This window comes from Macaca thibetana, chromosome 8 (assembly GCF_024542745.1).
Source record: "Macaca thibetana thibetana isolate TM-01 chromosome 8, ASM2454274v1, whole genome shotgun sequence".
Lineage (NCBI taxonomy): Eukaryota > Metazoa > Chordata > Mammalia > Primates > Cercopithecidae > Macaca > Macaca thibetana.
In genome coordinates this window covers 104,096,991-104,120,573 of record NC_065585.1, presented here as the reverse complement: position 1 = coordinate 104,120,573, position 23,583 = coordinate 104,096,991, and the positions used below count along the sequence as shown (strand labels likewise).

The 23,583-nt window shown below is 35.4% G+C and overlaps 2 protein-coding genes across 3 annotated transcripts in view; one reads left to right on the top strand and one right to left on the bottom strand.

The window, feature by feature from the left end:
* The window catches only part of LOC126961192 (disintegrin and metalloproteinase domain-containing protein 32), a 171,146-nt gene that overhangs the window by 132,443 nt on the left and 15,120 nt on the right, over positions 1–23,583 (top strand). For both annotated transcript variants that reach the window (XM_050801303.1, XM_050801304.1), the window contains exons 17-19: positions 2,973–3,059; positions 14,563–14,665; positions 17,779–17,935. In XM_050801303.1, the coding sequence (XP_050657260.1) occupies positions 2,973–3,059; positions 14,563–14,665; positions 17,779–17,935 (347 nt within the window). The remainder of the gene's footprint in view (positions 1–2,972; positions 3,060–14,562; positions 14,666–17,778; positions 17,936–23,583) is intronic.
* On the bottom strand, positions 7,253–7,680 carry LOC126961224 (40S ribosomal protein S12-like). Its single transcript, XM_050801370.1, has one exon. It carries the CDS (start codon positions 7,662–7,664, stop codon positions 7,266–7,268), a length of 399 nt encoding a protein of 132 aa, XP_050657327.1. The 5' UTR covers positions 7,665–7,680; the 3' UTR covers positions 7,253–7,265.

The window sequence follows — 23,583 nt, the reverse complement described above, 5'->3', positions numbered from 1 at the left end:
TGGGAGATATTACAACCTATACCATAGAAACACAAAAGATCATTGAAGGCTACTGTGAACACCTTTATGCACACAAAATAGATAACCTAGGGGAGATAGATAAATTTCTGGAAATATATAACCCTCATAAATTAAATCGGGAAGAAATAGAAACTCTGAACAGACTAATAACAAGCAGTGAGATTGAAATGGTAATAAAAACCATTACCAATGAAAAAAAAGTCCAGAATTGGATGGATTCATAGCTGAATTCTGTCAGAGATTAAAAAAAGAACTGGTACCAATCCTACTGAAAATATTTCAAAAGATAGAGAAAGAGGGAATTTTTCCTAAATTGTTCTGTGAAACCAATATCACCCTAATATAAAAACCAGGAAAGGAAAGAACAAAAAAGGAGAACTACAGAACAATATCTCTGGTAAACAAAATGCAAGTTTTCTCAACTAAATACTAGCCAACTGAATACAACAGCATATCAAAAAGATATTCCACCACGATCAAGTTGGTATCATACCAGAGATGCAAGGTTAACATATACAAGTAAATAAATGTAATACAACACATAAGCAGAATTTAAAACAAAAATCATATGATCATTTTAATAGACAAAGTAAAAGCATTTGACAAAATCCAACATCCCTTTATGATTAAAACCCTCAGAAAAATTGGCATAGAAGGGACATACCTTAAGGTAATGAAGGCTGTATACAACAAAACCACAGGCAACATTGCACCGAATAGGGAAAAGTTGAAAGCATTTTCCCTGAGAACAGGAACAAGATAAGGATGCCCATTTTCATCACTTCTATTCAACATAGTACTGGAGGTCCTAGCCCGAGCAATCAAACAAGAGAAAGAAAGAGTATTCAAATTGATGATGAGGAAGTCAAACTGTCACTGCTTGCCAATGATATGATCATATACCTTGAAAACCCTAAAGACTCATCTAAAAAGCTTCTAGATTTGATAAATGAATCAGTAAAGTTGCAGGATACAAAAGTAATGTACACAAATCAGTAGCACTGCTATACACCAACAGTGACCAAGCTGAGAATCAAATCAAGAATTCAACCCCTTTTACAGTAGATGCAACAAACCCCCCTCCCCCAAAATACTTAGGAATATACCTAACAAAGGAAAACTATGAAACACTGCTGAAAGAAATTATAGATGACCCAAACAAATGAAAACACATACCATGCTCATGGATGGGTAGAATAAATATTGTGAAAATGACAATACTGTCAAAGGAATATATAAATTCAATATAATTCCCATCAAAATACCATCATCATTCTTCACAGAACTGGAAAAAACAATCCTCAAATTCATATGGAACCAAAAAAGAGCTGCATGGGCAAAGCAAGACTAAGCAAAACAAAAAACAAAACAAAACAAAACAAAACAATAAAACTCCAAAAGCAAATCTGGAAGCATCACATTACCCGACTTCAAACTCTGCTACAAGGCTATAATCACCAGAACAGCATGGTACCACTATAAAAATAGACACTTAGACGAATGGAACAGAATAGAGCTCCCAGAAATAAAGCCAAGTACTTACAGTCAACTGATCTTTGACAAAGCAAACAAAAACATAAAGTGGGGAAAGACATCCTATTCAACAAATAGTAGTGGGATAACTGGCAAGCCACGTGTAGGAAAATGAAACTGGATCCTCATTCTCACCTTATACAAACATCAACTCAAGATGGGTCAAAGACTTAAATGTAACACCTGAAGCCATAAAAATTCTAGAAGATAACATCGGAAAAACCCTTCTAGATATTGTCTTAGGTAAAGTGTTCATGAGCAAGAACCCAAAAGCAAATGCAATAAAAACAAAGATAAATAGATAGGACTTAATTAAACAAAAAAGCTTCTGCATAGCAAAAAAAAAAAAAAAAAAAAAAAAAAATCAGCAGAGTAAACAGACAACCCACGGTGGCTAAGAAATGTGGTATATAAATACCATGGAATCCTACTCAGCCTTAAAAAGGAACAAAATAATGACATTTACACAACCTGGATGGAGTTGGAGTCCATTATCCTAAGTGAAGTAACTCAGGAATTGAAAATGGAACATCATATGTTCTCACTCAAAAGTGGGAGCGAATCTCTGAAGATGCAAAGGCATGAGAATGATACAATAGACTTTGGGGACTTGAGGGGAAGTGTGGGAGGGAGTAAGGAATGAAAGGCTATACATTGGTTACAGTGTGCACTGTTAGGATGATGGCTACACCAAAATCTCAGAAATCACTACTAAAAATCTTATTCATGTAACCAAACACCACCTGTTCCCCAAAATATTTTGAAATAAAAATTAAAAAAGAAGAAGTAGTGAAGGTTAAATGGAACTGCGGCCTTGTTCCAATCTGACTTGCATCCTTATGAAAAATAGATTTGGATACACAAAGAGACACCAGGGGCTTGTGCACGTAGAGGAAAGGCCATGTGAGGACATAGGGAGAAGGCAAGTCTAGAAGAGAGGCCTCAGGAGAAACCAACCCTGCAGACACCTTGATCTTGGACTTCCAGCCTCTAGAACTGTTAGAAAATAAATCACTGTTGTTGAAACCACTTAAAGCTATGGTACTTTGTGATATCAGCCTAAGCAGACAATATAATATCCTTATTTAGATGTTTGCTAAAACTCTCTTATTATTTAAACACTGGACTTTTTGTTATTGTTTTAATTACTCTGCCTTAGAACTACATGAAGAAACATAGTAATAATAATATCAATTTAAAATGCAAATAAATCACAAATGTCTTTTCTTGCAAAACAAGCAAACAAATAAACAAAGAACAAACAAAAAACACCCTTCTGGAATGCAGCAAAAGCAGTACTTAGAGGAAAATGTATCATTGAATGGCTATGCTTTTATATTACATAATTACTTACTGTAATGTTATGATGGCTATACCCCTCTGACATGGAAACTTTTTTTTTATGTGTTGTTCTTTAGATTTGTGTAAATCGTCAATGTGTAGAATCCAGGAAAATTAAGGCTACAGCACTTGTTTGTTCTGAATATACTTGTTCTGGACATGGAGTAAGTAACCACATGTTTCCCTCAATCACATTTCTTGGACACTTTTTTTGCATCACTTATTAATTTACTGACATTTTTTGGGTCACTACCATGTGCCAGACTCTGTTGCATCTAGCTTCAGTTGAGAGCTGAATTAAGTCATTAAATTCAGCAGCCATAATTAGTTACAGAAGATATTTTGAGTAGAATTAAATTGCTAATGACCTAAATATATATTGTTATAATTGGGTACTTTTCAGAGGGTGTTAAATTTTCTGATAAATACATTAACCTGGTTCTCAAAGGAAAGATAATTGTGATGTAATTCCTGTGTCTGTGAATATACAGGGATCATAAAAAACTATTGTTTTATTTATCTACTTTTAAAAATAGACTTTATTTTTTAGAGGAGCTTCAGGTTCACAGAAACTTTGGAAAGTAGAAAGTAGAGAGATTTTCCATATATCCACTCATCTTACAGAGGCACAATCTTTTCCAATTTTAACATCACACACCATAGTGGTCTGTTTGTTATAACTGATGACCTACAAGGACATATCATTATCACCCAAAGTCCAGTTTACATTAGGATTCACTGTTAGTGTCTCACATTCTATGGGTTTTGACAAATGTGTAATGATATAGATCCATCATTATAATATACAGAGAGTATTTTCATTACTCTAAAAATTATCTGTGCTCCATCAGTTCATCCTTCTCTCTCCACTAACCCTTGGCAACCACTGATCTTATTACTGTTTTCCTAGATTTTTATTTTCCAGAATGTCATTTTATTGAAATCATATAGTATGTAGCCTTTTCAGATTGGTTTCTTTCACTTAGTAATATGCATTTAACGTTTCTCCATGTTTTCCTTTCTTTTTTTTTTTTTTTGAGACGGAGTCTTGCTCTGTTGCCCAGGCTGGAGTGCAGTGGCCGGATCTCAGCTCACTGCAAGCTCCGCCTCCCGGGTTCACGCCACTCTCCTGCCTCAGCCTCCCGAGTAGCTGGGACTACAGGCGCCCGCCACCTCGCCCAGCTAGTTTTTTGTATTTTTTTAGTAGAGACGGGGTTTCACTGGGTTAGCCAGGATGGTCTCGATCTCCTGACCTCGTGATCTGCCCGTCTCGGCCTCCCAAAGTGCTGGGATTACAGGCTTGAGCCACCACGCCTGGCCTTCTCCATGTTTTTCTATGGCTTGATAGTTCATTTCTTTTTAGTGCTAAATAATATTCCATTGTCTGAATGTGCCATAGTTATTTATCCACTCATCTACTGAAGAACATCTTGGTTGCTTACAAGTTTGGTAATTACAAATAAAGCTGCTATAAACATCCTTCTGCAGGTTTTTGTGTGGACATAAATTTTCACCTATTTTGAGTAAATACCAAGGATTGTGGTTGCTGTATCATATCCTAAGAATATGCTTAGTTTTGTTAGAAACTGACAAAACATCTTTGAAAGTGGCTGTACCAGTTTGCATTCCCACCAGCAGTGAATGAGAGTCCCTGTTGCTCCACATCCAAGCCAACATTTTTTGTTGTCAGTGTTTCGGATTTTGGCCATTCTAACAGCTGTGTAGTGGTATTTCATTGTTGTTTTAATTTGCATTTTACTGATGACATATGTGAGGCGTATTTCATATACTTATTTTCCATCTATATATCTTTTTTGGTGAGGGACCTTTTAAATTCTTTTGCCCATTTTAAAAGTTGTTTGTTTTCTTGTTGAGTTTTAAGTTTTCTCTTAGTATTTTGAATAACAGTGACATATCTGATGTGTCTTTTGCAAATATTTTCTTCCAGTCTGTGGCTTATCTTTTTATTCTCTTAACAGTGCTTTTCACAGAGAAGGTTTTAATTTTACGAAGCCCAACTTCTTAATTATTTCTTGTGTAGATTGTGCCTTTGGTATTGTATCTAAAAAGTCTATGCAATACCTAAGGTCATCCAGTTTTTTTTTTTTTTTTTTTTTTTTTTTTTTTTCTGAGTTATCTTCTAGGAGTTTTTTAGCTTTGCATTGTACATTTAGGCCTATGACCCATTCTGGATTAACTTTTTGAAGGGTGATAGGTTTGCGTCTAGATTCTTTTTTTTCCTGCATTTTGATGTCCAGCTAGCACCAATTGTTGAAGTTTTTGTTTTCTCTACTGTATTGCTTTTGCTCCTTCGTCAGAGATCAATTGACTAGATTTATGTTTGTCAGTTTCTGGGCTCCTTATTCTGTTTCATTGAGCCATTTGATTATTCTTTCTCCTATATCATATTGCCTTGATTCCTACAGACTTACAGTATGTTGAAGTTGGGTAGTGTTAGTCTTCTGACTTTGTTCTTCTTCTTTTAATGGTAACTTGACTATTCTTGATCTTTTGTGCCTCCATAGAAACTTTAGAATCAGTTTGTGGATTTCCACAAAATACCTTGCTGAGATTTTGACAGGGATTGTGTTCCATCTATAGATCAAGTTAGTAAGAACTGATATCTTGACACCATTGAGTCTTTCTATCCATGCACATGTAATGTGTTTTCACTTATTTAGTCCTTTTTTATTTCCTTCATCAGTGTTTTGTAGTTTTTCTCATATTGATCTTATATATATTTTGTTAGATTTATACCAAGTATTTCATTTTTTGGGGGAGGGGAGGCTAATGTAAATAGTATTATGTCTTTAATTTCAAGTTTCGTTTGTTCATTGCTGGTGTATAGGAAAATGATTGGCTTTTGTGCATTAACCTTGTATATTGCAACCATGCTACAATCACTTGTTAGTTCCAAGAGTTCTTCAAGTCTTTTTAGAATTTCTAAATTGCTGTTTATGTCATATATGAACAAAGACAGTTTTATTTCTTCCTTCCCAATCAGTATACCTTTTTTTTTCTTATTTTATTGTATTAGTTAGAACTTTCTGTATGATATTGAAATAGGAGTGGTGAGAGGAGACGTCCTTGCATTGCTTCTTATCTTAGTGGGAAAGTGTCTAATATCTCACCATTAAGTATGATATCAGCTGTAGGTTTTTTTGCTTGATATTTTGTTAGATGAAAAACTTTCCCTCTATTCCTAGTTTGCTGTTAGTTTACTTTTAAATCACAAATAAATGTTGGCTTTTATTTTGTTGTTGTTGTTGAGATGGAACCTCGCTGTGTTGCCCAGGCTGGAGTGCAGTGGTGCAATCTTGGCTCCCTGCAAGCTCTGCCTTCCCGGTTCACGCCATTCTTCTGCCTCAGCCTCCCGAGGAGCTGGGAGTACAGGCGCCCACCACCATGCCCGGCTAATTTTTTTTGTATTTTTAGTAGACATGCGGTTTCACCGTGTTAGCCAGGATGGTCTCGATCTCCTGACCTCACGATCTGCCCGTCTCGGCCTCCCAAGGTGCTGGGATTTCAGGCGTGAGACACTGTGCCCGGCCCGAGTGTTGGCTTTTTAATATTAAATGCTTTTTATGTATCTATTGATATGATAATGCAATTTTTCTTCATTAGTTTATTGATGTGAGATGAAGTACATCAGCTAATTTTCTAATGTTGAACCAGTTACATGCCTGGTGAACCCATCTCAGCAAACAATTATTTGTAACATCAATTAAAAATAAGAAAAATAAAAATTTTTAGTTTACTTTCACTTAATTCCTTCTCTAATACTATTCTTTTTATATAAATAACATTTGATGACCTTTGTGATTTTCATTCTCTCTGAAGAATCTCTTCTGACATTCATTTCAAAGGCAGGTCTACTGGTGATATATACTCTCAATTTTTGCTTGTCTGAGAGTCTTCATTTCCACTTTTGCAAGATAATTTCAAAGGATTAAGTATTTCACTCATCACTCTTTTTGCTTGCATGGTTGCTAAAGAGAAGTCCAGTATAATTTTTATCTTTGTGCCTCTATAGATATGGTATTTTCTCTCTCTGGTTTCTTTCCCAATTTGTTCTTTATCTTTTCTTTTCTGTAGTTTGAAAGTTATTATGTCTAGGTATAAATTTTTGGCATTTGTCCTGATTTTTTTGTGGCAGGGGTTGCTTCATCTGTGATTTGTTGTAAGACATTAATTTTGGAAAATTATCAGCTGTTATTGCTTCAAATATTTCTTCTATTCCATTCTTTTTTGTCTTCTTGGTATCCTCATTACATGTATGTTATGCATTTTTTTAGTTGTCTCACAGTTCTTGGATATTCTGTTCTGTTTTTTCAACCTTTTTTTTTTGTGTGTGTGAGCCAAATATTTATTCATTTCTTGCATTTGAAGTACCCTTCGATAACACCCTTGGCCTGAGACTCCTTTCCATAGTCCTTAACTACTACACAATTGCAACCAACCACTTTACAGGGTTTCCCCTCTCTGTCAGTTTTACAGAGGCCTACCCATTCTCCTGGTTTCTTGTTGTCATCAACCTTAATTAGGTTGATTTGGTGTTCAGCATAAAGGGCCTCCACCAACTTGATATACATAGGCTCATCACAGTTGGATGCAAGCACACAAAGATGGGCTTGGTGCTTGTCTAAGGCTTTGGCAGCTTCGGGAATTCCACGTGCTAGGCCATCGTGGATGTGGGCGGTCTTCAGCACCTCTTGTAAAGAAGTATTAACGTCCATTACACCTCCAGTAGCAATGCCGTCCTCGGCCATGGCGGTGGGTTACGGGTGAAGCAGCATCTTGAACGCACGCGAGCCTCCGCCTCCGCGGGACTCCGCGGTGGCAGGGAAAGAGCAACCTTTTTTTTTTTTTTTGCCTTTTTAGTTTTAGATGTTTCTATTGAGATATCCTCAAGCTCAGAGGTCTTTTCTCATCTCAGCCATGATTAATCTATTAACGGGCCCATCAAAAGCATTCTTCATTTCTGTTGCAGTGTTTTTGATCTCTAGTACTTCTTTTTGATTCTTTCTTGGAATTTTTATCTCTCTGCCTACACTGCCAATCTGTGCTTACATGCAGTCTACTTTATCCATTAGAGCTTTCAGCATATGAAATATAATTGTTTTATTTATTTATTTTAATTTTATTTTTATTGACAATAGTGGTACCTGTTGTGGGGGTATAAATGATAATTAATACATTCATATAATTCATAAAATTATCTTAATTATCAGTATAATTATCTTATATCTTAATTATCTTAATTATCAGTATAATTAAGATATCCATCATTTTACACATTTGTCTTTATGCTAAAACATTTGAATTTATTTTTCTAGCTATTTTTGAAATATACAATAGGTTATTTTAAACTCTGGTCATCCTACTGATGACCAAGTGTCAAAACACTTGGTCTTACTTCTTTCAAACTGGATATTTGTACCTATTAATCAACATCTCTTCATCCTCTCCTCCCATTACACATTCTGGCCTCTGGTAACCACCCACCTACTCTGTATCTTCGTGAATCCACTTTTTTAGCTTCCACATATGAGTAAGAACATGTGATATTTATCTTTCTGTGCTTAGCCTATTTCATTTACCATAATGACTTCCAGTTCCATCCATGTTGCTATGAGTGATGGGATTTCATTATGTTTATAGCCTATGTTTTACATTGTGTATGTATCCCACATTTTCTTTATTTTTTCGTCTATTCATGGACACTTCCATTGATTCTATATTTTGGTTATTGTGAATAGAGCTACAATAAACATGGGAATGCAGATAGCATTTTGAAGTGTTGATTTCCATTCTTTTGGTTATTTACTCAGTAGTAGAATTGCTGAGTCATATGGTAGTTCTGTTTTTAGTTTTTTTTTTTTTTTTGAGGAATCTCCACACAATTTTTTTAAAGTGGCTGTACTAATTTACATTCCCACCTACAGTGTGTGAGGCTTTCCTTTTCTCCACAGCCTCGCCAGCGTTGGCTGTTCCCTGTCTTTTTGATAAAAGCCATTTTAACTGGATTGAGATTGTATCTCATAATTTTGATTTGCATCTCTCTCATAATTAGTGATGTTGAACATTTTTTCATCTACCTGTTGGCCATTTGTATGTTTTATTTTGAGAGATGTCTATTCAGATCCTTTGCCCATTTTTTTAATCATATAATTTGTGGAGTTTTTTCCTATTGAGTTATTTGAGCTCTTTATATATTCTGATTGTCAGTCCCTTGTCATATGGATAGTTTGGAAATATTTTCTTTTATTCTGTGGGTTGTCTCTTCACTTTGTTGATTGCTTCTTTTGCTGTGTAGAAGCTTTTTAGCTTGGTGTAATCCCATTTGTTTATTTTTGCTTATGTTTCCTATGCATTTGAGGTTATATCCAAAAAATAATTACATAATCAATGTCTTAGAACTATTTTCCTACATTTTCTCCTGGTAATTTTATAGTTTTGGTTCTTTTTTTTTTTTTTCTTTTTTTTTTTTTTTATTATACTTTAAGTTCTAGGGTACATGTGCACAACATGCCGGTTTGTTACATATGTATACATGTGCCATGTTGGTGTGCTGCACCCATTAACTCGTCATTTACATTAGGTATATCTCCTAATGCTATCCCTCCCCCGTACCCCCTCCCCACAATAGGACCCAGTGTGTGATGCTCCCCTTCCTGTTTCCAAGTGATCTCATTGTTCAATTCCCACCTATGAGTGAGAACATGTGGTATTTGGTTTTCTGTTCTTGTGATAGTTTGCTGAGAATGATGGTTTCCAGCTGCATCCATGTCCCTACAAAGGACACGAACTCATCCTTTTTTATAGCTGCATAGTATTCCATGGTGTATATGTGCCACATTTTCTTAATCCAGTCTGTCACTGATGGACATTTGGGTTGATTCCAAGTCTTTGCTATTGTGAATAGTGCTGCAATAAACATACATGTGCCTGTGTCTTTATAGCAGCATGATTTATAATCTTTTGGGTATATCCCCAGTAATGGGATAGCTGGGTCAAATGGTGTTTCTAGTTCTAGATCCTTGAGGAATCACCACACCATTTTCCACAATGGTTGAACCAGTTTACAGTCCCCCAACAGTGTAAAAGTGTTCCTATTTCTCCACATCCTCTCCAGCACCTGTTGTTTCCTGATTTTTTAAAAGCATTTGCTTGTCTGTAAAGGACTTTATTTCTCCTTCACTTATGAAACTTAGTTTGGCTGGATATGAAATTCTGGGTTGAAAATTCTTTTCTTTAAGAATGTTGAATATTGGCCCCCATTCTCTTCTGGCTTGGGGAGTTTCTGCCGAGAGATCTGCTGTTAGTCTGATGGGCTTCCCTTTGTGTGTAACCCGACCTTTGTCTCTGGCTGCCCTTAACATTTTTTCCTTCATTTCAACTTTGGTGAGTCTTACTATTATGTGTCTTGCAGTTGCTCTTCTCAAGGAGTATCTTTGTGGCATTCTCTGTATTTCCTGAATTTGAATGTTGGCCTGCCTTACTAAGTTGGGGAAGTTCTCCTGGATGATATCCTGAAGAGTGTTTTCCAACTTGGTTCCATTTTCCCCGTCACTTTCAGGCACCCCAATCAGACGTAGATTTGGTCTTTTCACATAATCTCATACTTATTGGGGGCTTTGTTCATTTCTTTTTACCCTTTTTTCTCCACACTTCTCTTCTCTCTTCATTTCATTCGTTTGATCTTCAATTGCTGATACTCTTTCTTCCAGTTGATCGAGTTGGTTACTGAAGCTTGTGCATTTGTCACGTATTTCTCGTGTTATGGTTTTCATCCCTATCAGTTCTTTTAAGGTCTTCTCTTCATTGATTATTCTAGTTATCCATTCATCCATTCTTTTTTCAAGGTCTTTAGTTTCTTCATATTGGTTACATAGTTCCTCCTTTATTTCTGAGAAGTTTGATCAGCTGAAGCCTTCTCTCAATTCGTCAACGTCATTCTCCGTCCAGCTTTGTTCCATTGCTGGCGAGGAGCTGCATTCCTTTGGAGGGGAGATGCACTCTGATTTTTTGAATTTCCAGCTCTTCTGCATTGCTTTTCCCCCATCTTTGTGGTTTTATCTGCCCTGGTCTTTGATGATGGTGACGTACTGATGGGGTTTTGGTGTGGGTGTCCTTTCTGTTTGTTAGTTTTCCTTCTAACAGTCAGGACCCTCAGCTGTAGGTCTGTTGGAGTTTGCTTGAGGTCCACTCCAGACCCTGTTTGCCTCGGTGTCAGCAGCAGAGGCTGCAGAAGATAGAATATTGTTGCACAGCGAGTGTTGCTCTCTGATTCTTACTCTGGAAGCTTTGTCTCAGGGGTGTACCCCACCATGTGAGGTGTGAGGTGTCGGTCTGCACCTAGTGGAGGATGTCTCCGATATAGGCTACTCAGGGGTCAGGGACCCACTTGAGCAGGCAGTCTGTCCGTTCTCAGATCTCAACCGCTGTGCTGGGAGATCCACTGCTCTCTTCAAAGCTATCAGACAGGGGCATTTACCTCTGCCGAGGTTTCTGCTGCTTTTTGTTTAGCTATGCCCTGTCCCCAGAGGAGGAGTCTACAGAGGTAGGCTGGCCTTCTTGCGCTGTGGTGGGCTCCACCCAATTTGAGTTTCCAGGTGGCTTTGTTTTCCTACTTAAGCCTCAGCAATGGCGGGCGCCCCTCCTCCATCCTCGCTGCCGCCTTGCAGTTAGATCTCAGACTGCTGTGCTAGCAATGAGGGAGGCTCTGTGTGCCTGGGAACCTCTGGGCCAGGTGTGGGATATAATCTCCTGGTGTGCCCTTTGCTAAGACCCTTAGTAAAGCACAGTATTTAGGGTGAGAGTTACCTGATTTTCCAGGTGTTGTGTGTCTCTGTTTCTCTTGGCTAAGAAAAGGGATTCCCTTCCCCCTTGAGCTTCCCAAGTTAGGTGATGCCACGCTCTGCTTCAGCTCTTGCTGGTCGGGCTGCACCAGCTGACCAGCACTGATTGTCTGGCACTCCCCAGTGAGATGAACCTGGTACCTCAGTTGATAATGCAGAAATCACCCATCTTTTGTGTCACTCACGCTAGGAGCTGGAGGCCGGAGCTGTTCCTATTCGGCCATCTTGGGCGCACCCTTCCCCGTAATTTTGGTTCTTAGATTTAAGTCTTGAATACATTTTGATTTTATTTTTGTACACAGTGAAAGATAATGATCAAGTTTTATTCTTCTGCATATAGTTACTGAATTGCCAGCACCATCTATTGAAGAGACTGTTCTTTCTCTGTTGTGCATTCTTGGTGCCTTTGTTGAAAATGAATTGGTGTAAATGCATGTATTTGTATCTGGGTTCTTTATTCTGTTCCATTGGTCTAGGTGTTTGATTTTATGCCAATACCATGGTGATTTGGTTACTATAGCTCTGTAGTATAACTTGAAGTCAGATAATGTTATGCATTTGGCTTTGTTCTTTTTGCTCAGAATTGCTGACCACATGTTAAGTCATGAGACAAGTCTTAACAAATTTAAGAAGACTGACATCACTCCAAGTATATTTTCTGACCACATTAGATTGAAGCTAGAAGTTAATATTAAAAGAAAGTGGAAAAACTTAAAAAATACATGAAAATTAATAATAACACACAATTGAACAACCATTGGGCTAAACAACAAATCATAAGGGAAATTAGGAAAAACCTTAAGACAAACAAAAAATGAAAAAAAGATGACATATGGAAAAAACAGTACTAAAGGGAAATTTATAGTAACAAATTCTTACATTAAAAAAGAATAAAGATTTCAAATAGACATTGTAACTTTACACCTCAAGAAACTAGAAGAAATTGAACAAACAAACCCCAAGTTTGCAGTAGGAAGTTATGAAGATTAAAGCACAAACATGATAGAGAATAGAAAAATAATAGATAACAAGGAAATTAAGAGTTGAGTTTTCCAAAAGATAAAAAAAATGGACAAACTCTTAGGTAAAATAGCAAGAAAAAAAGAAAAGACTCAAAATCAGAAATGAAGGAGCAGATATTACAACTAATGTCGCAGAAATTTTTTAAGAAGATATTGTGGTTTATATTTATACGCCAGCACATTGGATAACCTAGAAGAAATTGATAGATTCCTAGAGTGATATAACCTGCCAAGACTTAATCAAGAATAAATAGCCTGAAGAGAACAACAACAAATAAAGAGATTAAATCAGTAAACAAAACTTTCTAGCAAAGAAAATCTCAGGACCACCAGGGGGCTTCACAAATGAATTCTGTTAAACATTTACAGGAGAATTAAACAAGAAAATAAAATTGCAGGCTAATATATCTACAAACATGCATGCAAAAATTTACAGCAAGACATTAACAAACTATATTTCCCGCACATTAAAAGAATCATACACAATGACCAAATGGGATTTATTCCTGGGATGCAAGGATGGTTCAGAATACACAGATCAATTAATGTGGTATGCTAATTGAATCCTAACTCAATATGTTAGGATTAACAGAAAGCCTATATGTAAAAACTCCACAGCTAAAATTATACTCAATGGTGAAATAATGAAAGCCTTTACTTTAAGATCTATAACAATGCAAGGATACTCACTCTGTGCACTTCTATTCAACATAGTATTGGAATTCCTAGATGAAGCAATGAGGCAAAGAAAAGAAATAAAGGGCATCCAAATGGGAAAGTAGAAATGAAGTAGCCTCTAGAGTCTTTTTTTCTTGCTATTTTACCTAAGAGTTTGTCCATTTTTTTATCTTTTCTATATATTCATATATTAATATGCCATGATTATATACATAGGAAACCATAAAGGTTCCATAAAATTAGTAGAAGAAATAATGAATTCAGTAAAGTTGCAGGACACAAAAACAACACTCAAAAATCAGTTACATTTTTATACATCAAAAACAGACGATCAGGAAAGGCGATTAGTTAAACAATCCCATTTACAACAGCATCAAAAAGAATAAAATATTTAGGTTTAAAACAAACCAAGGAGGTGAAAGATTTGTACACTGAAGACTATAAAACATGAAAAAAATTAAAGGAGACAAAAAATTGAAAGATATTCCATGGATTGAAGAAATTAATATTGTTAAACTATCCCTAACACTCAAAATTATCTACAGATTCAATGCAATCCTTATCAGAATCTCCATGTTATTTTTCAAAGAAATAGAAAATAAAGAACTTACATAAAACTAAAAAAATCCAGATAATTAGAAGCAATTTTTAAAAAGAAGAACAAAGCTTTTCAAAATATAGTACAAAGGTACAGTAACCAGAATAGTATGTTACTCTCATAAAATAGAGACATAAAGCAATGGATGAAAATAGCTCAAAGATAGACTCTCATATGCTGGCTCCAGCATGTCACTGGAGGGGTCACATTTGCATTAGAATTTAAGTATGCATTTTTGAAATTAATTGCATGGTAAATTTGTAGGTAAACATTTTAAGATGTCAAATTTTCTTGATGCAAATATTGAGAGCCTCACTTTATGGTTTTTTTTTTCTTTGTGTGTGTGTGTGTCTGTGCTTTAGTCTAAGAAACCAAACATTTGATATGTGAGACTGTTGCTCTAAATAAACAAAATTACACTAGATTATGGTACAAAAGTAAGCTTGATGATCACCTTCTATGAGAAAATATTTTAAAACAATCATTTAATTTTTCAAAATGATCCTAGGTGTGTGATTCCAGACGAAAGTGCATTTGTTCACCAGGCTATAATCCTCCAAGCTGCCAAACACGTTCCAAAGGTTTTCCCATATTTCCTAAGGAAGACATGGGCAAGTATCTGTCTCTTCAAATATCCGTTTAATAAAAGTATCAAATTGCTTATGATCACTAAAACAGAGTTCGATTTTGCCACTTACGAAGCAACTGATATTTGTAATGAAAAGGTAATCAGAATTCTCTCAAGAAATGGAAACCAAACATGCCATCTTAATCTTGCTCTCTTTTCTTTATAATTAACTAATTAATCAATTAATTTTTATTTTTTTATTTCAATAGGTTTTTGGGGAACAGGTGAATTTTGGTAACATGGATAAGTTCTTTAGTGGTGATTTCTGAGATTTTGGTGCAGCCATCACTCGAGCAGTGTATACTGTATGCAATGTGTAGTCTTTTATACCTCACCTACTCCCATCCTTCACCTCAATACCCCAAAGTCCATTGTATCATTTTTATGCCTTTGTGTCCTCATAGCTTAGTTCCCATTTACGAGTGAGAACATATGATATTTGGTTTTATATTCTCTAAGTGAAGAGTTACTTCATTTAGAATAACGGTCTCAAACTCCATCCAGGTTGCTGTGAATGCTATTATTTTGTTCTTCTAATGGCTGAGTAGTATTCCATGGTGTATATATATATATCACACTTTCTTTTTTTAGTTTTATTTTTTATTATACTTTAAGTTCTAGGGTACATGTGCACAACATACAGGTTTGTTACATATGTATACATGTGCCATATTGGTGTGCTGAACCCATTAACTCATCATTTACATTAGGTGTATCTCCTAATGCTATCCTTCCCCCTTCCCCCAATCCCACAACAGACTCCGGTGTGTGATGTTCACCACCCTGTGTCCAAGTCTTCTCATTGTTCAATTCCCACCAATGAGTGAGAACATGTGGTGTTTGATTTTTTGTCCTTCTGATAGTTTGCTGAGAATGATGGTTTCCAGCTTCATCCATGTTCCTACAAAGGACATGAACTCATCATTTTTCATGGCTGTATAGTATTCCAGGATATCACACTTTCTTTATCCACTCATTGATTGATGGGCATTTGGGCTGGTTCTACATTTTTGCTATTGCAAATTGTGCTGCTATAAACATTTGTGTGAGTGTCTTTTTATGTAATGACTTTTATTTAATGACTTCCTCTGGGTAGATTTCCAACAGTGGGATTGCTGGATCAAATGGTAGATCTACTTTTGGTTCTTCAAGAAATTGCCATACTGTTTTTCATAGTGGTTGTACTAGTTTGCATTCCCACCAACAGCGTCAAAGCACTCCCCTTTAAGAACATCCATGCCAACATCTATTATTTTTTGATTTTTAAATTATGACCATTCTTACAGGAGTAAGGTGGTATTGCATTGTGGTTTTGATTTGCATTTCCCTGATCATTAGTGATGTTGAGCATTATTTCATGTTTGTTGGCCGTTTGCATATCTTCTTTTGAGAGTTGTCTATTCATGTCCTTAGTCCATTTTTTGATGGAATTGCTTTTTTTTCTTGCTGATTTGTTTAAGTTCCTTATAGATTGTGGATATTAGTTATTTGTCAGACGCATAGTTTGTGAAGATTTTCTCCCACTCTGTGGGTTGTCTGTTTACTCTGCTGATTATATCTTTTGCTTTGCAGAAGCTTTTAAATTTAATGAAGTCCCTTCTATTTATCTTTGTTTTTGTTGCATTTGCTTTTGGGTTCTTGCTTATGAACGCTTTGCCTAAGCCAATGTCTAGAATAGTTTTCTCATGTCATATTCTAGAATTTTTATGGTTGCAGGTTTAAATTTAAGTCTTTGATCCCTCTTGAGTTGATATTTGTATAAGATGAGAGATGAGGATTCAGTTTAATTCTTCTACATATGGCTTGCCAGTTATCCCAGTGCCATTTGTTGAATAGGGTGTCCTTTCCCCATTTTACGTTTTTGTTTGCTTTGTTGAAGATCAGTTGGCTGTACATACTTGGCTTTATTTCTGGATTCCCTATTCCATTCCTTTGGTCCCTGTGTCTATTTTTATGTCAGTACCATGCTGTTTTGGTGACTATAGCCTTATAGTCATATAGCCTTATAGTCATATAAGCCTTATAGTCATATAAGGCTATATGTCATATAAGGCTTATGACATATAAGTCATATATGTCTTATATATGTCATATAAGGCTTATAGTCATATAAGGCTATATGGCCATACCAGCCTGAATGTGCCCGATCTTGTCTTGCTCTTTTTTCTAACATTAAAATATCATACTTGAAGTTGAATCCCTTTTAAAATTTCTCTTCACTGATATCATTGACTCTGTCTTTTAGAATATTTTCAACCTCTTTTCCTCAGCTTTATGACTGATCCTGTGACCTCAGCTCTAAACAAACATTTGCTCTGTGTCTAGTATGTTAGTGTGTTTCTGTTATAGAAGAAATGAAATAGAAGACAAGATTTTGCTCTGAAAGCGTTTATCATTTAAATCAGAAAAATCCATCAGTTTCTGCTTAGGAGATGACAGAAGTGATGCTGGCATATTATTCTGTTTGTGCACCACAGCTTCCATTTCTGTCATTCATTCATTTATTGAGTTAGCAAATGTTTATTGAACTCTTAATATATGCCAGGTCCAGGTGCTGGTCTACACACTGGGGATGTACAGTGATAGCAAAGGACAGAATTAGGATTAGAAATCAATTCTTCTGATTTTTATGCCAGTGCCTTTTTAGTAGCATTGCGATGACCCCATTTATAAACATGATCCCCAAGGCCAAAAGCCAACAATCTACCAAAGAAAAATAGGATATACACAAATACACTGAATTCCTTTGATAATGCACCTTGTAAGAGTGCATTTTTGGATAACCATGCAATTACACAATCCCACGTTGTATATCACTGAATTTTTTTGTCCCTACTTAGAGGGTTAATATGAGAGTTTGCTGTAGCTGCTGTGAGACTTGAATACTTTTGAACTTTCCAAAACTTGGTTACCATGCTTTTAGAATGAAAGGTTATAGAGATAGCCCCAAAGATTATGATTACAATTCTATGATGATATTTTCCATGTTCCTTGAATAACAATACAAATTCAGAACATTTTAATGAATGTGTTACAACTTGAAAATAAAAGTAGATAGTTTAATTTTTAATATTTTTTTTGGATTTATGTTTTTAGATTCTATCATGGAAAGAGCATCTGGGAAGACTGAAAACACCTGGCTTCTAGGTTTCTCCGTTGTTCTTCCTATTCTCATTGTAACAACTATAGTAGTTTTGGCAAGGAAGCATTTGAAAAAGTGGTTCATCAAGGAAGAGGAATTCCCAAGTAGCGAGTAAATTGCATTTGTGTTCTGAAGTTAAACATTAGTACCATTTGAATCTAGTTATATGTAAGACAATATCATGAGCAGCAACAATACTTTACATATCACTGGGATTTTGAGTATTACATCAATATGTCATTTAATTTTATGAGGTAGTTGTGAGTACCCCTGTTTTGAAGACACAAAGATTTGGAAGTGTAGTTTACATAGCTTGCCAAAGTCATTGAACTGTCAGTTGAGAGAGGAAGAACTCGAATATATAATATCTGTTCTTTTCTTATCGAAGGGGGATGATCTGTATCATCTACAACAGAAGTATTTATTAAAAATGCAGATTTCTGGGCCTTACTACAGACTAAATATTTTAATTCACATTGCTGGCTCATAAAAGAAATAATTTTAAAAATATTCTTTGGGTTAAATTTTCAGAAGGGAAATTTATAATTTAGATTATTACATTTTTATTTTTCAAGAAATAATTCAAACACTAAGAGAATAACATGACAAACATCCTCTTGCCCACCATGGGAAATAAACAGATGTTAATATTTTTCTTGTTTCTCTTATAAAAGAAGCCGTTGTATTTGCAGCCGCAATTTCTTCTGGTATGATCCCCTTGCCTCCCGGTAGAGGATGTCTACACTGAATGTTTGTGTATTTTACATGTTTTTAATACATGTGTCATTATCCATATCCCATAACCTACCTAGTATTGTTTTATGTATAATTTTAAATAGCTATACTTTCTCTGCAGATGCATTTCCTTATCAATTTTGGTTTGTTTGTTTTGTCTTTTTTGTTTTTCTTTTTCATGAGCAGTCCGCTCAGAGTTGTTTTTATTTTATTGGTAATTTGAAATATGTAACTTTCAGTTTCAATGAGGTCTCTATTTCTATTGTTTTTTATATCAAGTTTTGCTCTTTTTCCTCCTTTCTGGTCTTTTTACCTTTGCTCTGTTGTGACTCTAGATTTCTTGATTTTAATGCTTTCTTTATTAATTTTCAGCCTTTCTTATTTTCTAAAATAAGAAATACTTTAATAGCAAAAATTTTCTCCTTGTATCTGTCATTTTCTTTATACTCTCTGGTTTTTAAATGATAGTCGACATTCAGTTAAAAAATTTGAAAAATCTAGCAGGATTTCTTGTTTAAATAATGAATCAATTGTGGTCTTTAGTTTTCAATTATGTGATTTATTTTCATTGTTTTAAAAATAATTTTCTAATTTTATTAGCTTATTTTGAGAAACTTGTCTGTGTGATTTAGACTCTTCAATGTTGGAACAAAAAATGAAGTAAATTTTTAGAAATGTGTAAGCTTGATATGCGTCCTCTAATGTTTTTAGGACAAACTTTTAAATTGTGATGTTTCAAACCATTTTTATACATACTGTTTTTTTTTTTTTCTTTCCTGTCTGTTTGATACTTTGTCTTCTGTGAGAGGCAAACTAAAATTTTCAGTGGATCGTAGCTTTCCCTCTGATTGTTGAAACTTTCGCTTTAGATATTCCGAGGCAGTGACTAAATGCATAATGTTTATTTTAGTTAAATTTTCTTTTCCTTTAATCATTATTTATCGTATGTTAAATACAATTTTCACTGTTTTAGATTGCTATATCAACTTTCTCTTTAAAAATGACGTTTACTTGGTACATCTTTTTTTTTTTTTTTTTTTCTCAATCTGTCTTTGCATTTAGCTGGTATAAACAGTCTTTATATGAAATGCACTAGTGGAGTTTGTTATGCTTATATGCTTAATCCATGATGACATATGTTTAGGCTGAAATTTGCCGTCCTATTTTTTTCCTGTTTACCATGCTTTTTTGGTATTTTTTTTTCTTTTTCTATAATCTATTTTCTTTGTTTCACTTTTCTTTCTTTCTTTTTTTTTTTTCTTGAGATGAAACTTCGCTCTTGTTACCCAGGCTGGAGTGCAAAGGTGCGATCTCAGCTCACTGCAACCTTAGCTCCCCAGGTTCAAGTGATTCTCCTGCCCCAGCCTCCCAAGAAGCTGGTATTACAGGCATACACCACCACGCCTGGCTAATTTTTTGTATTTTTAGTAGACACAGGGTTTCTTCATGTCGACCAGGCTGTTCTCGAATCATTTCATTTTTCTGTTCTCTTTCTTTTCCTTAACTATTTGGACATTTTTGTATTCTGTTTTTGTTTTAGTGATTTTCTTTAAATTTTAGTATTTGTAGTTAATGTTATATAATGTCTAAATTTAATCATTACATATAGTCTTCTTGGAAATAACCCAAGGACTTCAGTCACTTAACTCCTTCCATTTTCAATGCTTGTTATTTGACTTTCAAATTTCTCCCAATAAGTCAGTGTTATTTTTGTTATTATCATCTTTATGTTTAGTCAGTGAATACTAGGATTTTCCAGTGTATTTCCCGGTCTTACTCACCATTTCTTTTCTAAAATTGTTTTGTTTTGAAATAATTTATGGACAAAAAGTTGCGAAAATTGCGTAGGGCTCTCATGTACTCTTTGCCTAGCTTTTTCCAATCATAACATCTTACATGAACACTGCATTTCCACAGCCAGTATAATGGTATTGGTACAATACTTTTAATACAACTAAAGATCTTATTCAGATTTGCTAGTGTTTGTATGCATTCACTTATGTGTGTGTATACTATTAGCACATTTTATCATGTGATTTGTTTACCAACACCACAATCATAATTCCTTTTGGAATCCTACTTTTTCATTCTAGGTTCAATTATCTTTTTTCCCTTAGATTTATTGCAGTATGATTGACAAACAAAAATTGATGATTTGCCTGATATATGTATATGCTGTAAAATGATTATCACAATTACTATAATTAACACATCTATCACCTCATATAATTACTTCTTTTTATGTGTGTAGTGAGAACACTTAAGATCTATTCCCTTAGCAAATGTCAAGCTTTTTAGATATAAGGTCATATCATCTGAAAACAGAGACAACTTCTTCCTTTTCAATTTGGATGTCCTTTTTTTCTTATTTCTTGCCTAATTCCTGTGGCTAGGGCTTCTAGTACTACACTGAATAGAAATGGCGAGAGGGGCTTCTTGTTTTATTCTTGATCTTAGACCAAAACTTTTATTGATAGCTTTTCCCTGTTAAGTTTAATGTAGCTGTGGGCTTGTAATACAGGTCTTTTGTTATGTTGAGGTGTATTTCTTCTATGATGAACTGTTGCGAGTTTTAATTAAATATGTTGAATTTTGTTTCCTGTAACTATCGAGTGTATTTTCAGCCATCCTTGCATCACAAATATATATCCCACTTGATCATGGTATATGATCCTTATAATGTTCTAATGTGTCTTTGTTCTCTGTCCCCTTAAGGTTAAACCTCTGCTGCACTGGAGAGGCCAAAGTATTCCCAGTCTGCTGGCAACAACCCTCCAATGGGGGCTGCCAGCAAAAGCACTGGGGTGGGCCAGTGGTGGGTCCATGTATATGTGCATGCAGGCAGGGTAGGTGGGGGTTCCCCCATTTGTGCATGCTGGCAGGGTGGTGAGGGTTCTGTGTGCCCACGCGCACTGGTAAGGAGGTAGAGAGAGGCTGTGCTGGTGGCGAAAGGCTGCAGGCTGGTATCCCAGACTGTTACTAATCTGCTTCTGTCACTACAGTTTACGGTTCTTTTTCTAGAATTTTATATAAATGAAATCATATCATATGATTGTATGTACTTTGTATGGATTATTTACATCACTATAATTATTTTGATATTTATCCATGCTTTTGTGTGTGTCAACAGTTTGTTCCTTTTTATTGCTGAGAATTACTCAGCTGTATGAATCTACCTTAATTTTTAAAATCTATTTATCTGTTGATGAATATTTGGGTTATTTCCAGTTTATAGGTGTTATAAATGAAGCTGTTGTGAACCGCTGGAAACAAATGCTTGGTGCCACAAAGAGGAACCAGCACTGAGACAAAGGATCTCTCTCAGCAAGGCAAATTTACTTCTGCAAAAGGGTGCTTCTCATAGGTCTGGTTGCCATGAGAGCACCCTGAACAAAGGAAAGCAGGGGTTTTTATTTCTAATGCAGCTTGTCTCTACCACTGTGTCCTGCCTCCATTGGCTGGACTTGGACTGCACAATTTAAGCTGAACCCGGTTGACTAACTTGAAAAGTGCAGGAATGCGGTTACACTGATGGAAAGGTAGGAAGATCAGTTTCAGCAGGAGTAGCCATTGCAATGGGAGAGGTAATTTACAGAGTGGGTAGCAGATGTGGAATGTGGGCTGTATAGATAAGGACTGGCAGGAAGGTTGTTTACCAGGGCAGGGGGACACAGTGAGTAAAGAAGTCTGGCCTTGAAAGCAGGGAACAAAAAACAAGCAAACTTAAGCAAACTAAACCTTTGAAGAAGAATTTCTTACTATATTTAACATGAACTTTCAGGTACAAGTTGCTATGTGAATATATGCTTTCCTTCTCTTGTTTAATGCCCAGGAATAGAATAATTGGGTAATAAAATAAGTGTATGTTTAAATTCTAAAGGAAGAGCTATGTTTTCCAAAGTGGTTTTGGCATCTTGTATTTCAGCCACTAGTGTATGAGAGTTTTAGTTTCTCCACATCCTTGTCAATACGTGGTCTCATTTTTTTTTAACATTACCAATTCTGATATTGTGTAGTGGTATCTCATTATAATTTTAATTTGAATTTCTCTAATGGTTAATCATGTTGACACTTGTTTCATATGGTTATTTGCCATCTGTATACCTTCTTTGGAGAAATGTCTATTCAAATTATGGGCTATTTTCCTTTTTATAGTATTTTTCAAATCTTTTGATCATTTTTAAAATGGGTTTGTTGTATTTTGAGTGTTCTGAATATAAGTCCATCATTATATATGTAATTTGCAAACATGTTATCTCGGTCTAAGGCTTGTCTTTTAATACTTTTAACAATCTTTTAAACAGCAAATGTTTTAAATGTTTAGTAAAACCAATGTATCAATTTCTTTTTTTATAGATCACAATTTTGGTGCTGTAGCTAAGAAATAATTGCCTAACCCAAGTTCACAGATTTTCTCCTGTGATTTCTTCTAAAAGTTTCAGTTTTAGGTTTTGCCTTTAGATCTATATCTAATTTGAATTAATTTTTATATATGTTAAGAAATATGGAAATAGTGTATTTTGCCCAAAAATTTTAAATTATTCTTACACCATTGATTTTAAACTTTGTTAAGAAGGATCAGAATAGTCAGCCATAAAAAGACAGTACCATTCTGAGTAACTCTATCCATCTTACTCTGAATGACCATATATTCAACTCAGGTAGTAGGAACTCAAACTATTCCTGTCCTTCTGTGAGCACAAGAAATTATTCCCTTTGTTCATTTTGGATAAATGGTTTTACTCTGGCTCGGGTAGTTCCCTCACTGGCAAGCGTTCATCAGTTCTCTGCAGAAGATGCAAGGGGTTGGGGGGTTGGTCCTCCGCCAATCTCAGGATTCCTTCTAAACATTTTCTTTTTTTCTGTGGTATTCTGCCCTGTGAACCCTAGCTTCCTTGCCCTTCCTAGGACCCCAATTCTCTCACCTCAAGCAGAGAGACTACTGAGATTTGCCTCAGTTTCCCTCACTGCACTACAGCTTGAAAACTCTCCCTAGACAATAAGAAGACTCAATCACAGAACTC

Coding starts and splice junctions, on each gene's coding strand:
- LOC126961224 (XM_050801370.1), bottom strand. CDS start 7,664: ATGGCCGAGGACGGCATTGCTACTGGAGGTGTAATGGACGTTAATACT.